The sequence below is a fragment of the Zeus faber genome, assembly GCF_960531495.2.
Source record: "Zeus faber genome assembly, chromosome: 11".
Lineage (NCBI taxonomy): Eukaryota > Metazoa > Chordata > Actinopteri > Zeiformes > Zeidae > Zeus > Zeus faber.
Genome location: NC_137205.1, coordinates 12,821,137 through 12,839,361, shown reverse-complemented (window position 1 = coordinate 12,839,361; position 18,225 = coordinate 12,821,137). Strand labels below are relative to the sequence as shown.

Sequence of the window (18,225 nt, the reverse complement as noted above, 5' to 3'; positions counted from 1 at the left end):
GCTGATCAGTGTCTGTGTGCATGAATATATGACATGTATGTGTCAGCTCACTTACTGTTGTTTCTTCTAATTCTTCTGCTCTGCTATTATTATTTGTTTCGTTCCTTCCTTCTCGCTCTCAAGTGCGTGGGTATGTATGTACCTACTGTACCTCTTTGGCCGAAAATAGTGGCAGCTCCTCTAAACTCAACTTTTATAGCAGGAGAGTTGTGACATAAGAGAGACGTCACGCGATGATGTCATCCAGACAAGCAGCAAGCGGGGCGGGGCTCAGTGGGGAATTTCCCTGATGTGTTTCCAAACGGATTTCTCTGCCCCATTCTACTTCCCCATAAGAAACCTCTGGTGCCAAAGTTTTGCTCAAAAATCCATGTGTATGTTGATGTCGAAATGTCGAAAACTGGGAGGAGTAGGGTGGGGGAATTTGGCTATAATAATAAAAATAATAATAAAATAAAAAAAAATAAAATAGAATAAAATAAAATTAAAAAAAAAAAATAATAATAATAACAACAATAATAATTAGTGGAATAAAAGTAAGTGCACCGTGCTGCCAGCACTCTAAGTAACAGTGCTTCGGAGAAAACCTTCTGGCTGTAGGAGAGTAGCCATCAAGGCCGTAACAAACTGGCATTTCAGCAAACGTCAATAAATTATTCATACCAAAGATGAAGCAGGTAATGGGGCTTGCTATCGCACAGTATTCCAGCAAGAACTCAAATACAAAAAACTGTAACCAAGGCAACAGGAGACCGCGCAGTGCAAGGTCAGCCGGATCATCTTGAAGGCATTGTGGTCGCTGTTGTGAATCTGGAGCAGGGAGAACAAATAAATGTTTTAACCGTCACTGAAATGGAGAATGGACAGTTCAACGAGAAACATGTATGTGTGTGTATGTGTGTGTGTGTGTGTGTGTGTGTGTGTGTGTGTGTGTGTGTGTGTGCAGACACACTGCACATGATCATGCTGTGTGCGAGTTGCTGCGTGTCTACACAGAGACAAGCCCATGAATGCAGAGAAGAAACGTGCATGCTACTGCACCCTCCATCTTATATTCCCTTCCTCCTTCTCCTCCTCCCCCTCCACACCTCCTTAGTCGTAGCAGCAGAAGATGGAGCAGGAGGAACCCTCAGGTCCGCGGAACTTCCCGGAGCTGGGTGTGTCCGTGCACTCTGCGATGAAGGTGTGCAGGTCCGTGATGCGTACCTGCTCCTGTGTCTGCGCCTGCGAGCAAGACGAGGCCAACAGCGCATTGGGACCACGGTCCTACAGCTCCACCATTCCTCGAGATCAATTGTAAACACTCCGTCGCATCGTGTCGCTCATCATAATTAGATTTGAATTACTTCAATTGGGCAAAATTGCAGATAATCTAATTTTGGCACAGCACCATGACTGCTCGGAGCACTTGTGGAACTAGGGATACATTCAGAGCTTGGTCCTTCCCTTTCTTTTAAAATCAGCCCTTTCTTTTTCTTTCTTCGCTCATCCATCTCGTATTCTTTGCCCAATCTGCATTACATACATACTGTAATAATTTAGTAGTTAGTATATAGCAATAATTCATGTTTATAATGTATACCCTATATGCCTATGACATGTAATATTTATCCTGTGCAGAGTATCCCACTATTTTTAGTCTATTTCTGTTTTGGATTTTCTGGCTATTTATATATATATATATATATATATATATATATATATATATATATATATATATATATATATATATATATATATGTGTGTGTGTGTGTGTGTGTGTGTGTGTGTGTGTGTGTGTGTGTGTGTGTGTGTATATATATATATCTTTATATATATATATATAACCCCCCCCCCCCAATTATTTATTTATTTTTGTGACAATTTATTTATTTATGTATTTGTTTTTTTGCTTCACTTTTTATTCTATTTCATTTATTATTATTATTACTATTATAAAATATTTGTTTTAATGCTAATGGTCTGCAGTGAAAGAGATCAGACCTCATCAGAACAAATTCCCAGTATGTGTAAATCCATCAAGCAGAATAAACTGATTCTGATTGACCGTACCATGATGGTGTCGTAGGCTCCGGTGATGAGGGCGATGAAGAGCGACAGCACCATGTAGATGAAGAGGGAGATGAAGGTGTAGAGGTAGACCTGGCTGAACACCCACACCAGCGTGCCGCTCTGCTCCATCTCCGAAAACGTCACAAACATGTCATCGCCGTTGATGAGCGAGAACAGGCACTCCGACACCATGGACAGGGAACGAAACTGTGCACAGAGAGAGTACAATAGGACTCGTAAAGGAGAGAAAGACCGAAATACCACCATCCAGAAGTAGACACATTTTTTTGTGTGATCAAAAATGGGAGTAACAACTATGGAACCGACACAAACCCTTCAACAATGGGAATTTATACGAGCGTGATAACATCCTAAAACGTCAAATTAATATGATTACAGCATGTATTTACCATGCAGATAACCATGCAGAATAACTTTTGGAATGAAGGAAACTTGATGAATAGTGCACTGATTAATGCCGAATGGATTAAGGTTAATTCATCAAGGTTAATGGTTAAATATTTGTTGAATGTTTGGTTTGGGTTGACTGCTCGACTTTTAATGTCTCCAATATCATAACTAACTAATTTGAGCAATATGACACGGAGGAAGGAGAGAGCAGATTTTAATAATAGATATCGCACACCCCTCTCTCATCGATTATACATGAGTGCAAGGATGAATGACTGGAAGGCATTTTAACAGTATAAGTACTGAGATTCAATCATGGCCCTAAAAGCCAGAAATGACTCATGCTTGCTCATTAAGTGTGTTTATGCGTGTGTGTGTGTGTGTGTGTGTGTGTGTGTGTGTGTGTGTGTGTGTGTGTGTGTGTGTGTGTATATACCTTGGCATGATAGGGTCCCAGAACAATCCATCCACAGAAGCAGTATCCCATATAAATAGCCGCCGCGCAACAACAGAAGCGGATGACGTTGGGAAAGGCGGCTCTCAGGGTGACGATCAGGATCTGGGAAATTGACACGGAGAGAAGGAGAAGTTTATTCACACAGCAAACAGAGAGAATCGAGTACATTGAAAACAAATTGTTTTACTTCACTCACATTGTATTTCTGGAAGAAGCTGAGGTAGCGGATGACGCCCACCCACACCAGCAGAGTGGAGGTCCCCAACAGGATCCCACACACATCATACGAGGACAAATTCTGCACAACAACGGAGTAAACAAAGTTATCAAATCAAACGCTATCGAACGCTTAACTTTCGACTTTTTTTTTTTTTTTCTCGCAACTTCCGCCGAAGGTCACCTTGGACTCGATGCCGATCTTAATGAAGCTGCCCACGATGGTGAACATATCGCTGACGATGAGCAGGATGTACCAGCCGTTGATGAACTCCATCCTGTCCCCCCAGCACACACACCTGCCAAGCCGGTGTTTGAATAACTGCACGTACTCCTGGCAGGACGAGGCGAAAGACGAGACCCCACAGTGGGACGATGAATGGCAATTTACGGATTGATCAAGTACAACTGAGCGACTGAACTGATCAAGTCACCGCCTATTTATGTGAGTGAGGCACAGTACATATATTTTGGGACTATTTCTTGACACCCAAACACTTTTTTCCCCCGCCAACACATCACGGGCGAGGCCTGCTTTGCGTACATGCTGGAGGATGACGCCTCTGAGGATGGAGCGGCCGCACAGCAGCAGCGACAGCAGGCAGACGAAGGCCACCAGCACGTCAAAGAACTGCCGTGCGTAGTTCTCGGCTGGGGGAAATGCACAAAGGGCGGGAGTTTTGTTTTTTTTAATATCTCCGAGAGAGCGCGGCGGATAGAAAGGAAAACTCCGTCAGCGCCTCACCATGTCCTGAAACGTTGGGGTCCTTGCACTCCTCGATGGAGGCCTGGTTCTGCAGGCTGACCTTCACCCTGCCGCTGTGGGCTCGGTTATCCAGGAGGATCTGACAGCAACGCACGGGGGGGAAAACATACAAGATTTGGGAACGAGGTTTTGTCTCACTGGCCCACTTTTCCAGATAACCAGAAATTCCTATCTCAGAAAGATCCCCTACTGGTTGGTCATAGCATCTATAGTTCATACACAGCATTAAAAGAAGGCCATCAAATCAAAATAATAAAAACAAAGCAAAGCTGAATGCATTTACAATATAGAAGAACAAAATATTTCAAACATTAAACCTAATTAAACAGAACAAGTTTAAGGTAATAAAAAATATTTTTTATTATAATTATTTATGTTTATATACTTTTATGAATCATTATTTTGCTTTGTTCTGCCTTTTCCAATATACTATGTGTTGGTTTCTGTTTTCTATATGCGACTTGTTGTTACTTTTATATCAGCTTTTAAGTTAAATGAGCAAAAAAAAATAAAAAATGTGTCTTAAAGTATTTAATGTATATATAGGTTTATGAGACATGAAGGCCGTTTTTATTGCATGGTAACAACATTGCAACTGTGATTGAAATAAGACACAATAAAGTATTAAAAGCAAGCAAAAAAGCTAATAAAAGAAAATATACAAAATTGCATTAAAAGAAAAAAAATCTAAGATGCAAAATGCATTTGTGGTGTAGGGATGGTGTGGTTTGAGCAGCCACACCTGACCTGGAGCTAGGTAACTGGGGACCCAGGATCAGAATGACTTGGTTGGTCTAACGAGCAACAGCTAAAACCCCCATCCCCACACACACACTCAGGAGAGGAGCCAAAGAACCAAGCAAGTCATGACACAGCCAAGAAATCATGACATTTAGTTTGGGGTTTTTTTTGTATTTTTTAGAGCTTATAGAGCTTGTTGTGCATAATCACCGGGTATCATGACATTTCACGGGATATATGTTTGACCGTATGTATACATATACATACAGTATGTGACAGTCTCTTGAACTTGAACTTGAACGTGTCCATCTGCTCCTGGGCTTATTCCAACTAGCCCACTCTCTACAATAAACTGGTGTCTACAATCCATGTCGTCTTGTGTTTCTGTGCCGGAGGTCCATGTTCAGGTGCCAGTGTGGCAGTTTCGCCTGCCACGCGCCACCCAAGTGGCATTTTCAGGGACCTCCGGCACAGAGGCACAGACGACGTGGGTTGTAGACACCAGTTTATTGTGGAGAGTGGGCTAGTTGGTATTAGCCCAGGAGCAGATGGACATGTGTCATCGCAAGGGCTCCTCTCCTGAGTGTGTGTGGGGATGGGAGTTTAACATGTTGCTCGTTAAACCAACCAAGTCACTCTGATCCTGGGTCCCCAATTACCTAGATCCAGGTCTGGTGTGACTGCTCAAACCACACCATCCCCACACCACAGCATTTACCAAAAAAGTTAAATATTATACTCGTTTTCAGATTTGGGTCATCAATTTAGACCGTGAAGGATCTTGAATCCGCTTAGTTCTCAAAGTAATTCTCAAATAATTCTCACTTGTGGACGCTTATCTGATTACCGATTTCTATCTGTTATCTATATCCTTCTATCTTCTCTCAATTTTCCTATTTGCATAATAATCAGCCCATGAAGGATTATGACCCGGTTTGTCGACAGGAGAAAAGCAAAAAAAAATAGGAGGGGGAAGCCTACCGTGATGAAAAATGTGTAGCAGTCAGGGATCTCATTGTTAATTATGGTTTGAATGTTGATCGCCTTCAGCTTGAATTCGATAGTTACATTGATCAGTCTGGAGCCGATGATTTAAGGCAGGAGAGAAAGAGAGCAAGGTGTCTAAATTAAACTGTTATTGACAAAAAAAACCATTATTTATGCACGTTATGAATACGGCAACTGGGCAAGTATAGTAACTAACTTGTGAAACTTGACAGTGAAGTTCTTGTAGTCGTGGTTTCCCAGAGGGGAAGCGTAGGTTGGTGGGTCCACTCCGAGGCAATCTGGAAAAGATTTGAAAATAGCGGAGCAAGGATCAGGGATAAAGTACGAACATACAACTGACAACTTCCTCTAAGGCTTCAACTACAATCTTCCAATTCTATCACTCATTTCATCAAAGCCATCACTGTTAATTCTACATTGTTGTATCTCGGTGTCCTCTCCTGAGGCAAGGGCATGCTGCATTCTCGTTATTAAAGTGGGTGGAGAAATGACTCGTCTGACATTATGTTGTTTTGTTAGGGACTATTTTAGGCCGAAAGAAAAAAAGCCACAGTTAGTGGTGACATATATGGGACAGCGACACTATGACTCACTGATGTGATATTTTCCCCGCAGAGGCCAAAGAACACACTGGAAACAAAAAGCACATGACAAAACCAACTACAGTAGAGGTTGCCAGGTCGACTGAATGTCAAAACATCAAATCCATCTTACCGGTGACAACATGCGGATCAATGTCAAAAGTATCATTGACTGGGTCGATGCTGCCCTTTTTGAAGTACCTCTGGCAGAGGGAGAGGGCGCTTCCGTTCTCCCCAATCCCCAACATGTAGGCGTATCGTCCCAATGAGATCTGTGGCAGGGCCAAGTACTGAAGAATAACAAGGTGGAGAGGAAGTAATGAGACGACTGCGTGCCTAGATTCCAAATACAAATTCCTGCTGAAGCAAATAATGCCTGCTATACACCAAAGGACTCCAGGATAGGACTTTTGAGTCCCAGACAAATGTCCAAGATCTTAAAGAGTCTTAATAGTGGTGCTTGAAGAGCGCGCTCCAAGCACTGAGCCCTCGATTGTTTTGAGACAGTCCGAAAGTATTTTGATCAGTCTCAGACTAGTCTGGGAAAATATCAGGTTGGTTTGATATTATCTTAAGTCTCGGCTCCTATAGAGTGTTGCTGAAATCCCAAGACGTGTGATCCCCTGTGATTACCGTCCTTTAAGAAATCCTGCACTGCTACCCTGCAACAAATGTCTTGTGTTAAAATATGCAAGGTCTGTCTTTTCTGGTGTATCCCTGCCATAAGATTGTTGAAAGCAAGATTGTCCGAGTAGGGTGATATGACCATTTCAGCCTATTGTGATTATCAGGCTACCTGCTCGACGGCGTGATGAATGTGACTGTAGAATTCACTCTGCGTGTAGACAGCCTGCGGGATGTTGGCTTGGTAGTCTTTCAGGAAAAGATGTTTGAATGACGCCGTGTTCTCCTCTTTGAACGTTACCACCATCTGGTTGCTCAGGCCAAACAGCACCAACTTAGACAGAATTAAACACAAGTATTAATCTTCTACAAAACAACAACTGCGGTACTAGAATCGTTGTATTTAACGTGAGAAAAAAATGGCACGGGACAAATGACATTCGTTGGCGACGGCCAAATTACCTGCACAGTGACAATGACAATCTTAAGCAGCTGCAGCCCCAGTTTGAAAGGCTTGCGTCCCTTGGCGTGGTATTTGTCACAGGGGCTCATGAAGAAGTACTTGAGCTTCCTCCTCAGGGCCTCCTCCTCTCCCTCCTCCTGCTGCTGGTGGTGATCTGAGCCCACCAAGGCAGACGGACGGAGGGCCCCACCGCCAAGGAGGCCCTGGGCCCCGTAGCTGGGCACGGAGGAGAACAACCTGTCCTCCTCTGTTAAAGCAGAACATGGACCTTTTTCAGCAGGGAAAGCGCTTGTATCTTGGTTAATATATTTCTTCTATAGAAGCATAAAATGGCAATCACAATTATTGCATCGATATGAATTTCTTAGACGTAATGGACATCGTGGGCAACACTGTACCAGTGTTTTTCCAACCACTGTGCCGTGAAAGCTTGCCAGGCGTGGCGTGAATCAATTTTGTTTTTATATTCCACTTCAATGGAGACGGCTCTTGTATTACACGATTGTACCAATTCATCAGTTCCAAACAGAATAACAGCTCTGTGTTCATTAAAACAAGCTCAAGTTTCACACTGAAATTAGAACTATTAGTAGGCCATAATAATGTGCAGTTATATGTTTTTGTGAAGTTTTTAGTGGATAGGATAGTGGTGTGCGATGGGATTATTCAACTGTAAAAAATGTGGTGCGGCAGAACACTTCACTAGACTAAATAAAACAATTTGGCTTGTTATCATCACCATCTGCACTGCATTATGTATGTGTGCAAACGTGCACAATTTCACTATTTTGAGTGTGCATTGTTGATACAGAGGTTCATTGTTCGTTTTTATGGTAAAATGCCATTGATTTCTATTTGGGCACTGCGATTTTTTATTGTTCATTTTTATGTTTATTGTAAAATACCATTGTTTTCAATTTGGGCACTGATTTTTTTTTTTTCTGTTGCGATTGGTTTCTATCTTAATTCTTATTCTAATTCGTATTATTGCCTATTGTTTTGATGCGAGCTGCTGTAACAGCGGGTGAATTAAGTATCTCTCGATCTGCATTGTTGTCACCAATGCAAACGTTCGCTTTCACATGGGCAAAGTGCGGATTTCTCTGTGACTCAAGCAACACGCTGAATATAATAGAAACTAATCAGTGCGATCGATGTGAATGAAGATAAACAAACCTGTGGCGCTGTCCTGGATGCGGCTGTAATTTGAAGATGCCATGGCCGGCCTTTGCGATGGCGAAATTAGTGAACAGATATATTATATTATATCATCGATGCAATCGAAACAGAACGCGGTTGACCTTGGATATCATAATCAAAACGTTTGGTATTAAATTATTGCTCAAGAAAGGCCGACAGCTGTGGATGATGTCAACATTTGAAATAAATCGGGCGACTTCCTGGATGATCACGTGACTATTGTTGCCACGTGACGTCAGCAGAGGATGCAGCTCACAGAAAAAATGAAGTACCGCACATTGTTAAGCTGAAATAAATGTGTATTTTATATACTATCATTATTATTTTGCGTTAATTACCTCATTGCACTATTTTGCATAACAATAATGGTAGGGTTAAACAAGAATAACATCAGGCAACGGTTTAAATATTTTATTATAATACAATCATAAAATCCTACACTATAATATTAGGCCACAAGATACACATCATCAACAGAACTTTGAATAGTTACACAACCTAGTTTATTTTTTTTATCAAAGACATGAGCAGGGGTTACGTGAGTATTTTTGGTGGATACAAACACAACCTCAAACATTTCATCAATTTAGCCCCTGGTTATAGACCGCAGAGCTCTGAACTGAGGAAACCTCCGTTGTGACCATAATGAAAATGCAAAAGCTCATCCTAGTGGGATGATCCCACTTGGTAAGTGACAGCCTTCGTTTCAAGTGAATACAGCTAATCCAATGCATATCCCAATGGATTCACTGGATGAGCCGGATAAAAGTTTATTTATGCAGCAACAGTGACCTGCAAGACAGAAGGTAAAGAGACACACTTAAAATGCCCCTACAAGGTCGCATGGAAAGAAGGGGATGCACATAAACACTTAAAAGTTTGCACCATGAACTCCATCACTCTATAAAGTGGCTCACTCTCACCAGACATCATTCAGTCACCAGTTAAAAATGAGCTGCCAAACCGCAGTTGACAGCACGTTATTGTATTTTATTTCATAGTACAGTCTCGTACTTAAAAGAGATGTACAATCTCAAACTCTTAGTCCATTTGGTCACAGTATAGGGCTGCAGGTGAGCCAAAGTCAATAACCTGGATACAGGCGACTATTCCTTCCGCTGTATTTGTAAACATAAACATGTGCTCCCATAACACCTTATCTACCATCCAGTGCCTTATCCCGAGCTATCACCGACTCATCGAACTTTATCATGAGTGTAGTGCCTTTGTGCCAGTGTGCCGTGACCTTGGCCGGAAAGCCGCTGTGAGTGAGAATGGCCTCCACGATGCCCCCGGTGAAGGCGGCACAGTTCAGAGTGCTGTTCTCCTTGGGCACTGAGATGTAGGCGTTAATGAGAGGCTCCTTCTCTATGATGTAGTAGGTTTTGTCATCGTCGTTGGCCTGCTCCAGCTTGTCCGCCTCCTTTCCAAACAAAGCTTTCCATACATTTACCTGTAAGATAGAATGTTGAGATAAAGAAAGATGTACTATACAGGATGCACGACACAAGTATTATTATTATTACATTATTCCCCATGAGTATTGACTAGAACAACTGGAGAAAAATGTGCAAATCTGCTTGCTTTTACAATTGCACTGATGGTTCAATGTGTCTGTGCATTATGGAGAGGAACTCGTTCCATGTTTAAATGTAATCATCGCCCACCCACAACATGACATACAATACACACACATTCCATTCCATTCCACTCCGTCGTCTTTAAAACAAGAAATCCAGAGCTCATAATTTCATTGCTCCAAATGCCACTGTCATCTTCATTGCATTTTGATTAAAACATTGCATAAATTGTGCCAAAATCTAAAGTAATCACTATGGTTTCCCCTGAAAGTCGAATGGGTTGAAACATCAGCCGGAAACCTGTCGGTCGACTGAGTTTCTTCAAGCTGAGCAGTCGTCGTTTTTTTGTTTTTTTTTGGGGTCAGTCAGTGTGCATTAATGAGCTGATTGTGGACTTACAGAGGATTACGAACGAGGACGCACCCTTCTGTCGACAGGGTGAGCAGCTTCAAGTACCTGAGAGTCAAGCTCACTGAGGATTTAACATGGACTTTACATACAGACACTCTGGGGAGAAAGGTGAGGCAGCTTTTTTACCACCTCAGGCAGCTGAAGAAATTCAGGGTCTCTGTGAGGATCCTCAAGTCCTTCTACTGTGGAGCAGTGGAGAGCATCCTGACAGGCAACATCACTGCCTGGTTTGGGAGCTGTACTGCTCAGGACAGGCGGGCCCTGCAGAGGGTGGTGCGTTCAGCCCAACGTACCACTGGAACTACCCTCCCCTCCCTGCAGGACTTATACACCAGGAGGTGTAGTAGCAGAGCCCGCAGGATCATGAAGGATCCTCACCACCCCAACAACGGACTGTTCCAGCTGCTGCAGTCGGGCAAGCGCCTCCGTAGTCACACAGCGAGGACAGAGAGACTGAGACAGAGTTTCTTCCTGCAAGTCATAAGGACTGTCAACACTGAACTCACCAGGGGTCCTAACAAAAAGCACTGAGACACTTACACAGCCCCCACTGCCTTACTGTACTGTATGTAGCATATCGTACTGCCTACTGTATCACTGTTCAGGGTTACTGCATACTGCGCTGTATTGCTGTTCTGTTCGGTGCTACTGTATTGCTGTGTCGTATTGTTGTATACTATACTGTAAATATTTTTACTGCACATATCTGTATATACAAATAGCCTATCCCATATACATAACTCTATTCCCTTCTATTTTGTACCCCTGCTTTGTATTATCTTTTTGAGTCTTGTTTAATTTCTATTTAATTTAATTTACATTATTCTATTCACTAACTGCACTACGTTTTAGGAATCAGTTAGTTAGCTAGGTAGGAATTAGGTTAGCTATTATTTTTGGTTTAGTAGCTATTGTGCATAATCTCCGGGTGCGTTGTAAAGGCATTTCACTGCATATACAGTATGTATGAATATATGTATATGTATGTGACGAATAAACCTATTAAATCTTGAATTACAATAACAGGATAAAACAGATAGAAGCTCACAAAATGCACAGGGATAACATTTCAAAGGGGAATCATAAATATAATTGTATATGTGTGAAACGTACGTGTCCGGATATGGCTCTCTGTGCGCCCCAATGGCAGAGCGCAACACGGAGAACCGAACCCGTACACTCGTTAAAATTATTTTCTGTGAATAACGCATGGAGAGGGGGTGATCGGCGAGAGATTCACGGAGAAAGTGTCCCTATTACGCACGGTTTCGTTCCATACTCACATGTTTCGTTCAATGAGGAGACGTAAAATTAAATAAAAACACTGTTCTGTCTAGGCGATCGCGGGCACCCCATCGCTGGCGCGCGCATCAATAGCGTCACCGGCATGCACATCGTCTGTACCGTTGGAGAGGGAGACAGGTGTGCAAAATGCACCCCAATCGCTCCCTCTCCGCGCCCCGCCTCAGGACGGCGCCCTAGGCAGCCGCCTATCTTTAGGGAGAGCTGAGCTGGTCCGGCCCAGCCCGCTTCCACCCCCCAGATGGGCAGATTAGTGAGGGTTCTACCCGTTCGGTAGATTGAAGTGTAATCACAGTTTGTTCTGGCACTGCGTCATTGTTTTGTTTGAAATGCAAAGTCATTTGAATTTTGTGGAATGCATTTCCGCATAGAGACTGAGCAATGTAAAGTCGAATGAATGCTTTGCTTCTCATTTTGGAATGTTTCCCAGGGTAATGTCAAGTGTCTTGCATTTCACGCTGTTCCACAGTGGTAAGTGCATTTAAATGAGGCACAACTTCCTCTCCATAGTCGATTAGTGCTCTGTTGGGCTTACTGTAGATATATACGACATACAATAACAGTGTAACTCATGGTCTTAGAGTTTGGTCACTCATGACTTCCACGTACCTTGATGAAGAGCAGAATGTTGAGCACCTTCGTCTCCCTCTTTCCATTCTTCTCTCTTAACACCAGCACGTCCAGCATGCTGCCCCCCACGCTCTGGCCCATGTCCGCAAGTCGCGTCTGCAACTCGGACACAGAGTACACGCGGCTCTGGCAGTACTGGACCATCTCTGAGAACAGCAGGGCAAAGGCACTCACACTGACCTCCGTCTTGGGACGGGTCAGGGGCCGCTCCAAGATGTTGGATTTCCCCCTGGTGAAGCGAGTGTCCATGTTCTGGATGTGGGTGAGTGGTAGGTTCAAGGCATTGGTTAGTGGGCTGAATATCTTAAAGCAACAAGGGGTGTGTGTGTTACTTAGGTTACAACATTGGTATAACATTGGACCATTGGTAATTCACAGGTCAAATGAGCAAAATTGTGGGGAGGATAAGTTGTTTTCAACGATTTCATTGAATAACACACTAAAACACCTCACGTTTTCATATATGAAACTAACACGAGGTCCACTCTACGACCATGACAGTGACAAGTGAGACGCGATCAATTAGTTAGCTAACCAGCTCAATAGCTTAGCATGGTAGTTACGGGGATTTCAGCTAAACGGTAAGCTGACCTACTTCTTGAAAGTACAAGTTCCAATTCTGAAACAAATGCATCGCGCGGTATAAAGGCATTCAAGTAGATACCTGTCTGGCTTTGCGTAAGAGCAGGCAACGCTCCGTCAGTTGTGCGCTACTGCCCACTGTGGAATGCACGTCTACTTCCGGGTCGTTTGGTCACGTGACGAAAATGTGTGGCAATAGGTGCAAAAATTATGTTCTTGCTTTATGTTCAAAACAATCACATTACATAAAATATACATATAACACTATATCGGTGTGTGTAAATGTTTATATATATATACAAATTATTATAAATAAATGTGTATATATATATACATATGAATATATATACAGTATATATCTATAAACAATTATTATCAATACATTTATATATATATATATACAATATATGTATATATATACAGTATATATATAGATATATATATACACTCAGTACACAGTACAGTTTAAACTGTATATACTGTGCTTTGTACGATATATATATATATAATATACATACTGTGTATATGAATTTGATAGTCGCGGTTTTCCTCCACAGATGTCTGATCTTCATCATTATTCATGTGTACACTGTTTTTGATCAAGCTATGTAGTGATTCGAAAACATTCAAAAGAAAACGAACTAAACAAATGCGTTAAGAGCTTTAAAGAACATCCACCAGCTAGTGAAAGGTTGTGCAATAAAGTTTTGGAAGTTCCTTTGGGCATGATCTAGTACATTCAGTCCTTTGGCACAACTGCGGACTTTGCATCCGTCCCCATTTGCAAAATGACACCATTGTTTCACAATCTTCTGTCATAATTGACAGTAAAAACAAAATATTCCAGAACTGACTCCTTGAATTGTTTCCGACAACCGTGCCCAAATTCTGGACATGAAAAAAAGACCTTGAGCTGTTAGAGCAAATACCACTCCTAGTCAACACAGGTGCCAGTTTCCCAGGTTGCACAGCAGATCATATCAGAGGATAAAATACACATCCGTGTGTACCAGTGTTGCATAATCTACTGCTTATTTTTTGTTTCCACTTATATAAAAGAGAGAAGGAAACTAAGATAACACAAAGTCCCAAAGGAGCTGGAGAGCCACTAAATGGCCAGTCATTGGAGACGCTCCCGGACGCTTCTTGTGGTCTTCATGGCCATGAGCACTTACACCGCAGGTAGCAATTTGTCTCATAAGTAACTTTTTGATGTTTGTGCATTTGTATAGTAAGTAGAATTAATGTGAAAGATATCCAGTAAGACCACACAGATCCGTTGTGTTGTGCATGTACTTTAATCTCTGCAATCCAGTTTCGTTGTCCATCGGTATACAACAGAGAACTTTCATTCAAAATTGTCTCCACGCTTTTCACAAAATTATATTACATTTGTAATGTTAACTGACGAAAAATTGTGTAACTGTTAATTTATTGTTTCTCCTGTTTCACTATTTACGAGTTACTGTTCCGTGACAAGTAATTATGAAATGACGATTTTTTTTTTTTGTCTTTGTCCATCCCAAGCTTCATCTTCATGGCATATGAACAACTTTATAAAGGCAATAGAACAGGTGGAGAGCCGGAACCCTGGGTTGGAGCCAGTTGCCATGCTGAGAGGCCTGCGCAGGGCAGCTGGCCTAAATGATGTTTTCATTCAACACTTCCTTGGGAACACTGACCCTATTGGAATTTCAATGGATGCCAGTCTCTCCGATTACATTGTTAAGGCTCTACGCCACAGGGTGACTGAAGATGGCAAAGAGGAAGGCGTGGTTCTGACTCCAGATGGCACCACCGTTGCGCTTAGACCACTGCTGCTGGGAATTGAAGCTGGCCTCCTTTCCAAGACGAGGGGTCGCGTTAGGGGCCTCTACCAACTCACCCTGGCCAAACACCTCGGCCTTTCAATCGGGCACTTCCACGGGTCTCCCCTCCCCCGGCGGCTGGGTCCTGATGGTTGCTGGAACAGTCTAAGGTCTCCCAAGGTCTTCAGCCTCTCCGCCGATCCCTCTCAAGTCACCGCTGCTCTGGTCAACGGAGGCATGGATGGTGTGATCCTAGGGATGGAGGTTTCTGCCCACTCTGTCAAACTGAGCAGCCTGCTGAGTGCGTACTACTGCCACCGCATGGAGCGCGATGGACTCGACGGCGCTCCGCGTCCTATCAGCCAACGTCGCAGGGAGATCTTCAGACAGTTGGTCCAGCCCCCTCTCCTGGCCAGACAGGTGGTCAGGTCCATACACCTAGAGCAGAGGCTAAAAGGCAAACCCAGGATGGAAACGAAGGAAAAGAAGCAGCTGACGGTTTCGGTAAACAAGAGGCTTAAAGAGTTTGTCCTCAGGTTCATGGGTGAGTGAAAACCATGTGGATCCGACACACGGATCCAACCAAACACCTCGGTTCTCAGAAACGAGAATACTTAACAATGAGTACGATTCAATCGTTCGTCAGATTGCCCAACCATCGTTCCAAGGTGCATGTGGCGCGCAGAACCCTACAGAGGCACCCCTACACCTCTGTCCCTCCCGCTCTCCTTCATGTACATCCACCACACTTCTACACCCAGTGAGCCCTGTTTGACCTTTGAGCAGTGTGCAGCGGACATGAGGTCGATACAACTCTTCCACCAGGAGATCAGAGGCTGGGACGACATAGGATACAGGTAGAATGTGCTGTATATATAGTACATCAATCAATTAATGTTGGGCCTTTTTCACGTGTATTCTTTTGAATGGGTGGTACCAACTAAGAACATCTCTGTACCTCATTTTGGGGAAATGTACACCTAAAAACATGAAATATTCCTTTCTCCCCATTCTGGGGTGTCCCTGAAGCTTTGTCGCTGGCTCTGACGGGAACATCTACGAGGGTCGAAGTTGGCACAAGCAGGGAGCCCACACGCTAGGACACAACGCCAAGGGCTACGGGATCGCCTTCATCGGGGACTACTCCTCGGTGCTGCCGTCCCAGCATTCCATGGAGCTGGTGAGAGACAAGTTGGCGACCTGCGCTGTCAGCAGAGGTTCATTGGTGGCCAACTTCACGCTGCAAGGGCACAGACAGGTGGTCAACACCTCCTGTCCCGGAGACGCTTTCTACAACGAGATCAGAACCTGGGAGCACTTTGGGGTGAGCGTATTATATGTAATGTGTGTATATAAATGTGTTGGCTCCTTTTATTACTGTTTATCTATAACACATAATTGTCTTAGTCGTATTTTTGACAGGAGGTCAACAAATAGAAACAACTGTAAGAGTGTTGCACGGGCTGTCTGTGTTTCATTGAGTCATGTGTCATAATTGCTTTTTATTTTTCGAATAATCTGGCCACTCTAATAATTGTATTGTGTACATTTTGACAGGAAGTCAGCGATTAAAAAAAACCAGCTGCTGAACAAGAGGAAGAATTTTGAAAGGCCTAAACTCAAAATATATATTTGTCTCCATTGTTTATTGGTGTAAAAATATTTGTTTATATCAATAAAGTCCAAAAGTTAATGTGAAATCCATGAGATTGTCTGTGTTGGGTGGGTGGGTCCCAGAATTCCAATATCAACATCCCGGTTTACCCTCAGCTTCGCTCTAAAGCTACTTTCCTACATAGAGTCTTTTACATTACTGGATAAAAAATATCCAGCAAAGGCAGGAGGTAATCATTCACACATTGGCCTGGGAGAAAGTCTGTATGGAGTCTGTTCCCACATAGATGACTGTTACAGATACATAACATAATGTTTTGCATGAGCGGTGTCTAATATCACACGGGACTTGGCAACAGTCGTTTTTTTAGACCAGAGCTTCGCCCCCCCCACCACGGACTCTTCCCTCCGCTGACAGAAGGAGGACAGAGCCCCCGTCCCCAGACACAATAACCCAAAACCCAAAGTTATTAAATCATCATTTTCAACCTGTCCTACACTCTCTGCCTCTGGAGAATGAACGGTCTCCACCTGTTCTCCCTCTCCCTGTCCGCTCGCTCCCTCCGGCTCTGTTCCGCGCGGCGGTGCGGCCCGATGTTCTCGCACGGCACTTCTAACTGTAAAAAACACGTCCAGGATCTGAGTGCCATTTTTATGAAGAAAAAGAATAAAACGTTTAAGAATATGAAGACCTGTCTCCTGAGCGACTGGACGTGTTTCAGTTTCTGGTCTTTGCAGCCGAGCTTCACTGTTCAGATCGGACTTGATCCAAGAATGTTTTTTTTTTATTCCCGAAAGCAAATCATTTTTAAAATATTTGTGCGAAATAAATATTCGTGAAAGCACACTATTTGGGCTTTATTTGGATTAGGCTCCACCCATACTTCACGGAAATGTTACTGCTTCCATTCTGACACACTTGTACTATTTCAAGAGCGGGGAAATTTACGGAACGACTTTTACACAACATTGAGACCGGATCCCTTTCCCACATGACGCCAATACGGAACATTGCCGGTAGATTTACGTCTTTCAGTGCAAGTGGGAAAGGGGCTTCAGACTGTCACTTTCCTTTCTCGAAAGTGTGCCGTCCTTTGATCAATTGATTTTTAATTTCTTTGGTTTTCATCCTCAATTTTTTTTTTCTGCTGTTCTATTTCTGTGAATTTTCATCCATATCGACAGTTTAATGACCACAACTACCTACGCCACTTACCGAGAAAGGCGGACCCCGCCACCAACAATGGCAACGGTAGGTAGAATAGCACATGCATAATGTAAATCAGTGAATGTCTGTTTCTTTTAAAGTGTATTCTAGATTTATTTTTTTTATTATTATTCCTACGGATTACCACTTTAATTTAATAACAAAATCGTTCCAGGCCACTAGAGTGCGCCGAATTACCATAAAACAACTGGTAGTAACAGGGCGTTTATGGACATTATTATAGCGATGCATTACAAAAATCATCTTTAATAATTCAGTCAGATACTAACTTAATACAAATAAACTGCACTCCATCATAAAGGTGGGTGATCACCAAGGCAACCCAACACAATAAAAAGACTGCATTTAGGATTCCGTACGTGTAAAAGGGATGGGCCTTGCATAAGCCATAATAAAACACGTTCCACCTGTTTTAACTATTTGACCAGATCACAGGTCTGTCAAGCCAAGGTGTTTATGTTTGCATCGGGGGGGCGGGGAGACAGACGGACGGACACCATGACGCAAATCTGCTCAACATTCTGAAAGATCGGAAGCAATAAATGCACCAA

At 43.0% G+C, this 18,225-nt stretch overlaps 3 protein-coding genes across 4 annotated transcripts; 1 reads left to right on the top strand and 2 right to left on the bottom strand.

Annotated features, from left to right (window-relative positions):
- Nucleotides 1-771: 771 nt before the first annotated feature.
- Nucleotides 772-8,630, bottom strand: mcoln1b (mucolipin TRP cation channel 1b). The gene is made up of 14 exons (XM_080009145.1): nucleotides 8,496-8,630; nucleotides 7,319-7,566; nucleotides 7,029-7,190; nucleotides 6,366-6,522; nucleotides 5,848-5,929; nucleotides 5,625-5,721; nucleotides 3,882-3,981; nucleotides 3,681-3,787; nucleotides 3,321-3,470; nucleotides 3,117-3,218; nucleotides 2,900-3,022; nucleotides 2,053-2,259; nucleotides 1,089-1,224; nucleotides 772-810 (listed from the first exon to the last, which is right to left on the bottom strand). The coding sequence occupies exons 1-13, from the start codon at nucleotides 8,536-8,538 to the stop codon at nucleotides 1,093-1,095; spliced, it is 1,710 nt and encodes a 569-aa protein (XP_079865271.1). The 5' UTR covers nucleotides 8,539-8,630; the 3' UTR covers nucleotides 772-810; nucleotides 1,089-1,092.
- Nucleotides 8,631-8,925: 295 nt separating this feature from the next.
- LOC307236897 (trafficking protein particle complex subunit 5-like) lies at nucleotides 8,926-13,180 on the bottom strand. Of its 2 annotated transcripts, XM_080009475.1 has the most exons (4): nucleotides 13,107-13,180; nucleotides 12,422-12,694; nucleotides 9,766-9,972; nucleotides 8,926-9,311 (listed from the first exon to the last, which is right to left on the bottom strand). In XM_080009475.1, the coding sequence occupies exons 2-4, from the start codon at nucleotides 12,689-12,691 to the stop codon at nucleotides 9,294-9,296; spliced, it is 495 nt and encodes a 164-aa protein (XP_079865601.1). In that variant the 5' UTR covers nucleotides 12,692-12,694; nucleotides 13,107-13,180; the 3' UTR covers nucleotides 8,926-9,293. The 2 variants fall into 2 exon arrangements, with proteins under 2 accessions (XP_079865601.1, XP_079865600.1); XM_080009474.1 differs by having other exon boundaries at nucleotides 8,926-9,972.
- A 1,388-nt stretch (nucleotides 13,181-14,568) lies between these two features.
- Nucleotides 14,569-16,448, top strand: pglyrp6 (peptidoglycan recognition protein 6; the record flags this gene model as incomplete). The annotated part of the gene is made up of 4 exons (XM_080009597.1): nucleotides 14,569-15,376; nucleotides 15,479-15,689; nucleotides 15,862-16,156; nucleotides 16,390-16,448. 4 exons carry the CDS (start codon nucleotides 14,569-14,571, stop codon nucleotides 16,402-16,404), a joined length of 1,329 nt encoding a protein of 442 aa, XP_079865723.1. The 3' UTR covers nucleotides 16,405-16,448.
- Nucleotides 16,449-18,225: the final 1,777 nt, after the last annotated feature.

What these genes read in the sequence shown, in the direction of transcription:
- mcoln1b (XM_080009145.1), bottom strand. Translation starts at nt 8,538, where the DNA reads ATGGCATCTTCAAATTACAGCCGCATCCAGGACAGCGCCACAG. An exon ending in TTCATCACGCCGTCGAGCAG is followed by an intron (nt 6,523 to 7,028) that starts GTAGCCTGATAA and finishes GTTATTCTTCAG; the next exon opens with TACTTGGCCCTGCCACAGAT. An exon ending in TTCACTGTCAAGTTTCACAA is followed by an intron (nt 5,722 to 5,847) that starts GTTAGTTACTAT and finishes CATCGGCTCCAG; the next exon opens with ACTGATCAATGTAACTATCG.
- LOC307236897 (XM_080009474.1), bottom strand. Translation starts at nt 12,691, where the DNA reads ATGGACACTCGCTTCACCAGGGGGAAATCCAACATCTTGGAGCGGCCC. An exon ending in ACATTCTGCTCTTCATCAAG is followed by an intron (nt 9,973 to 12,421) that starts GTACGTGGAAGT and finishes TCTATCTTACAG; the next exon opens with GTAAATGTATGGAAAGCTTT.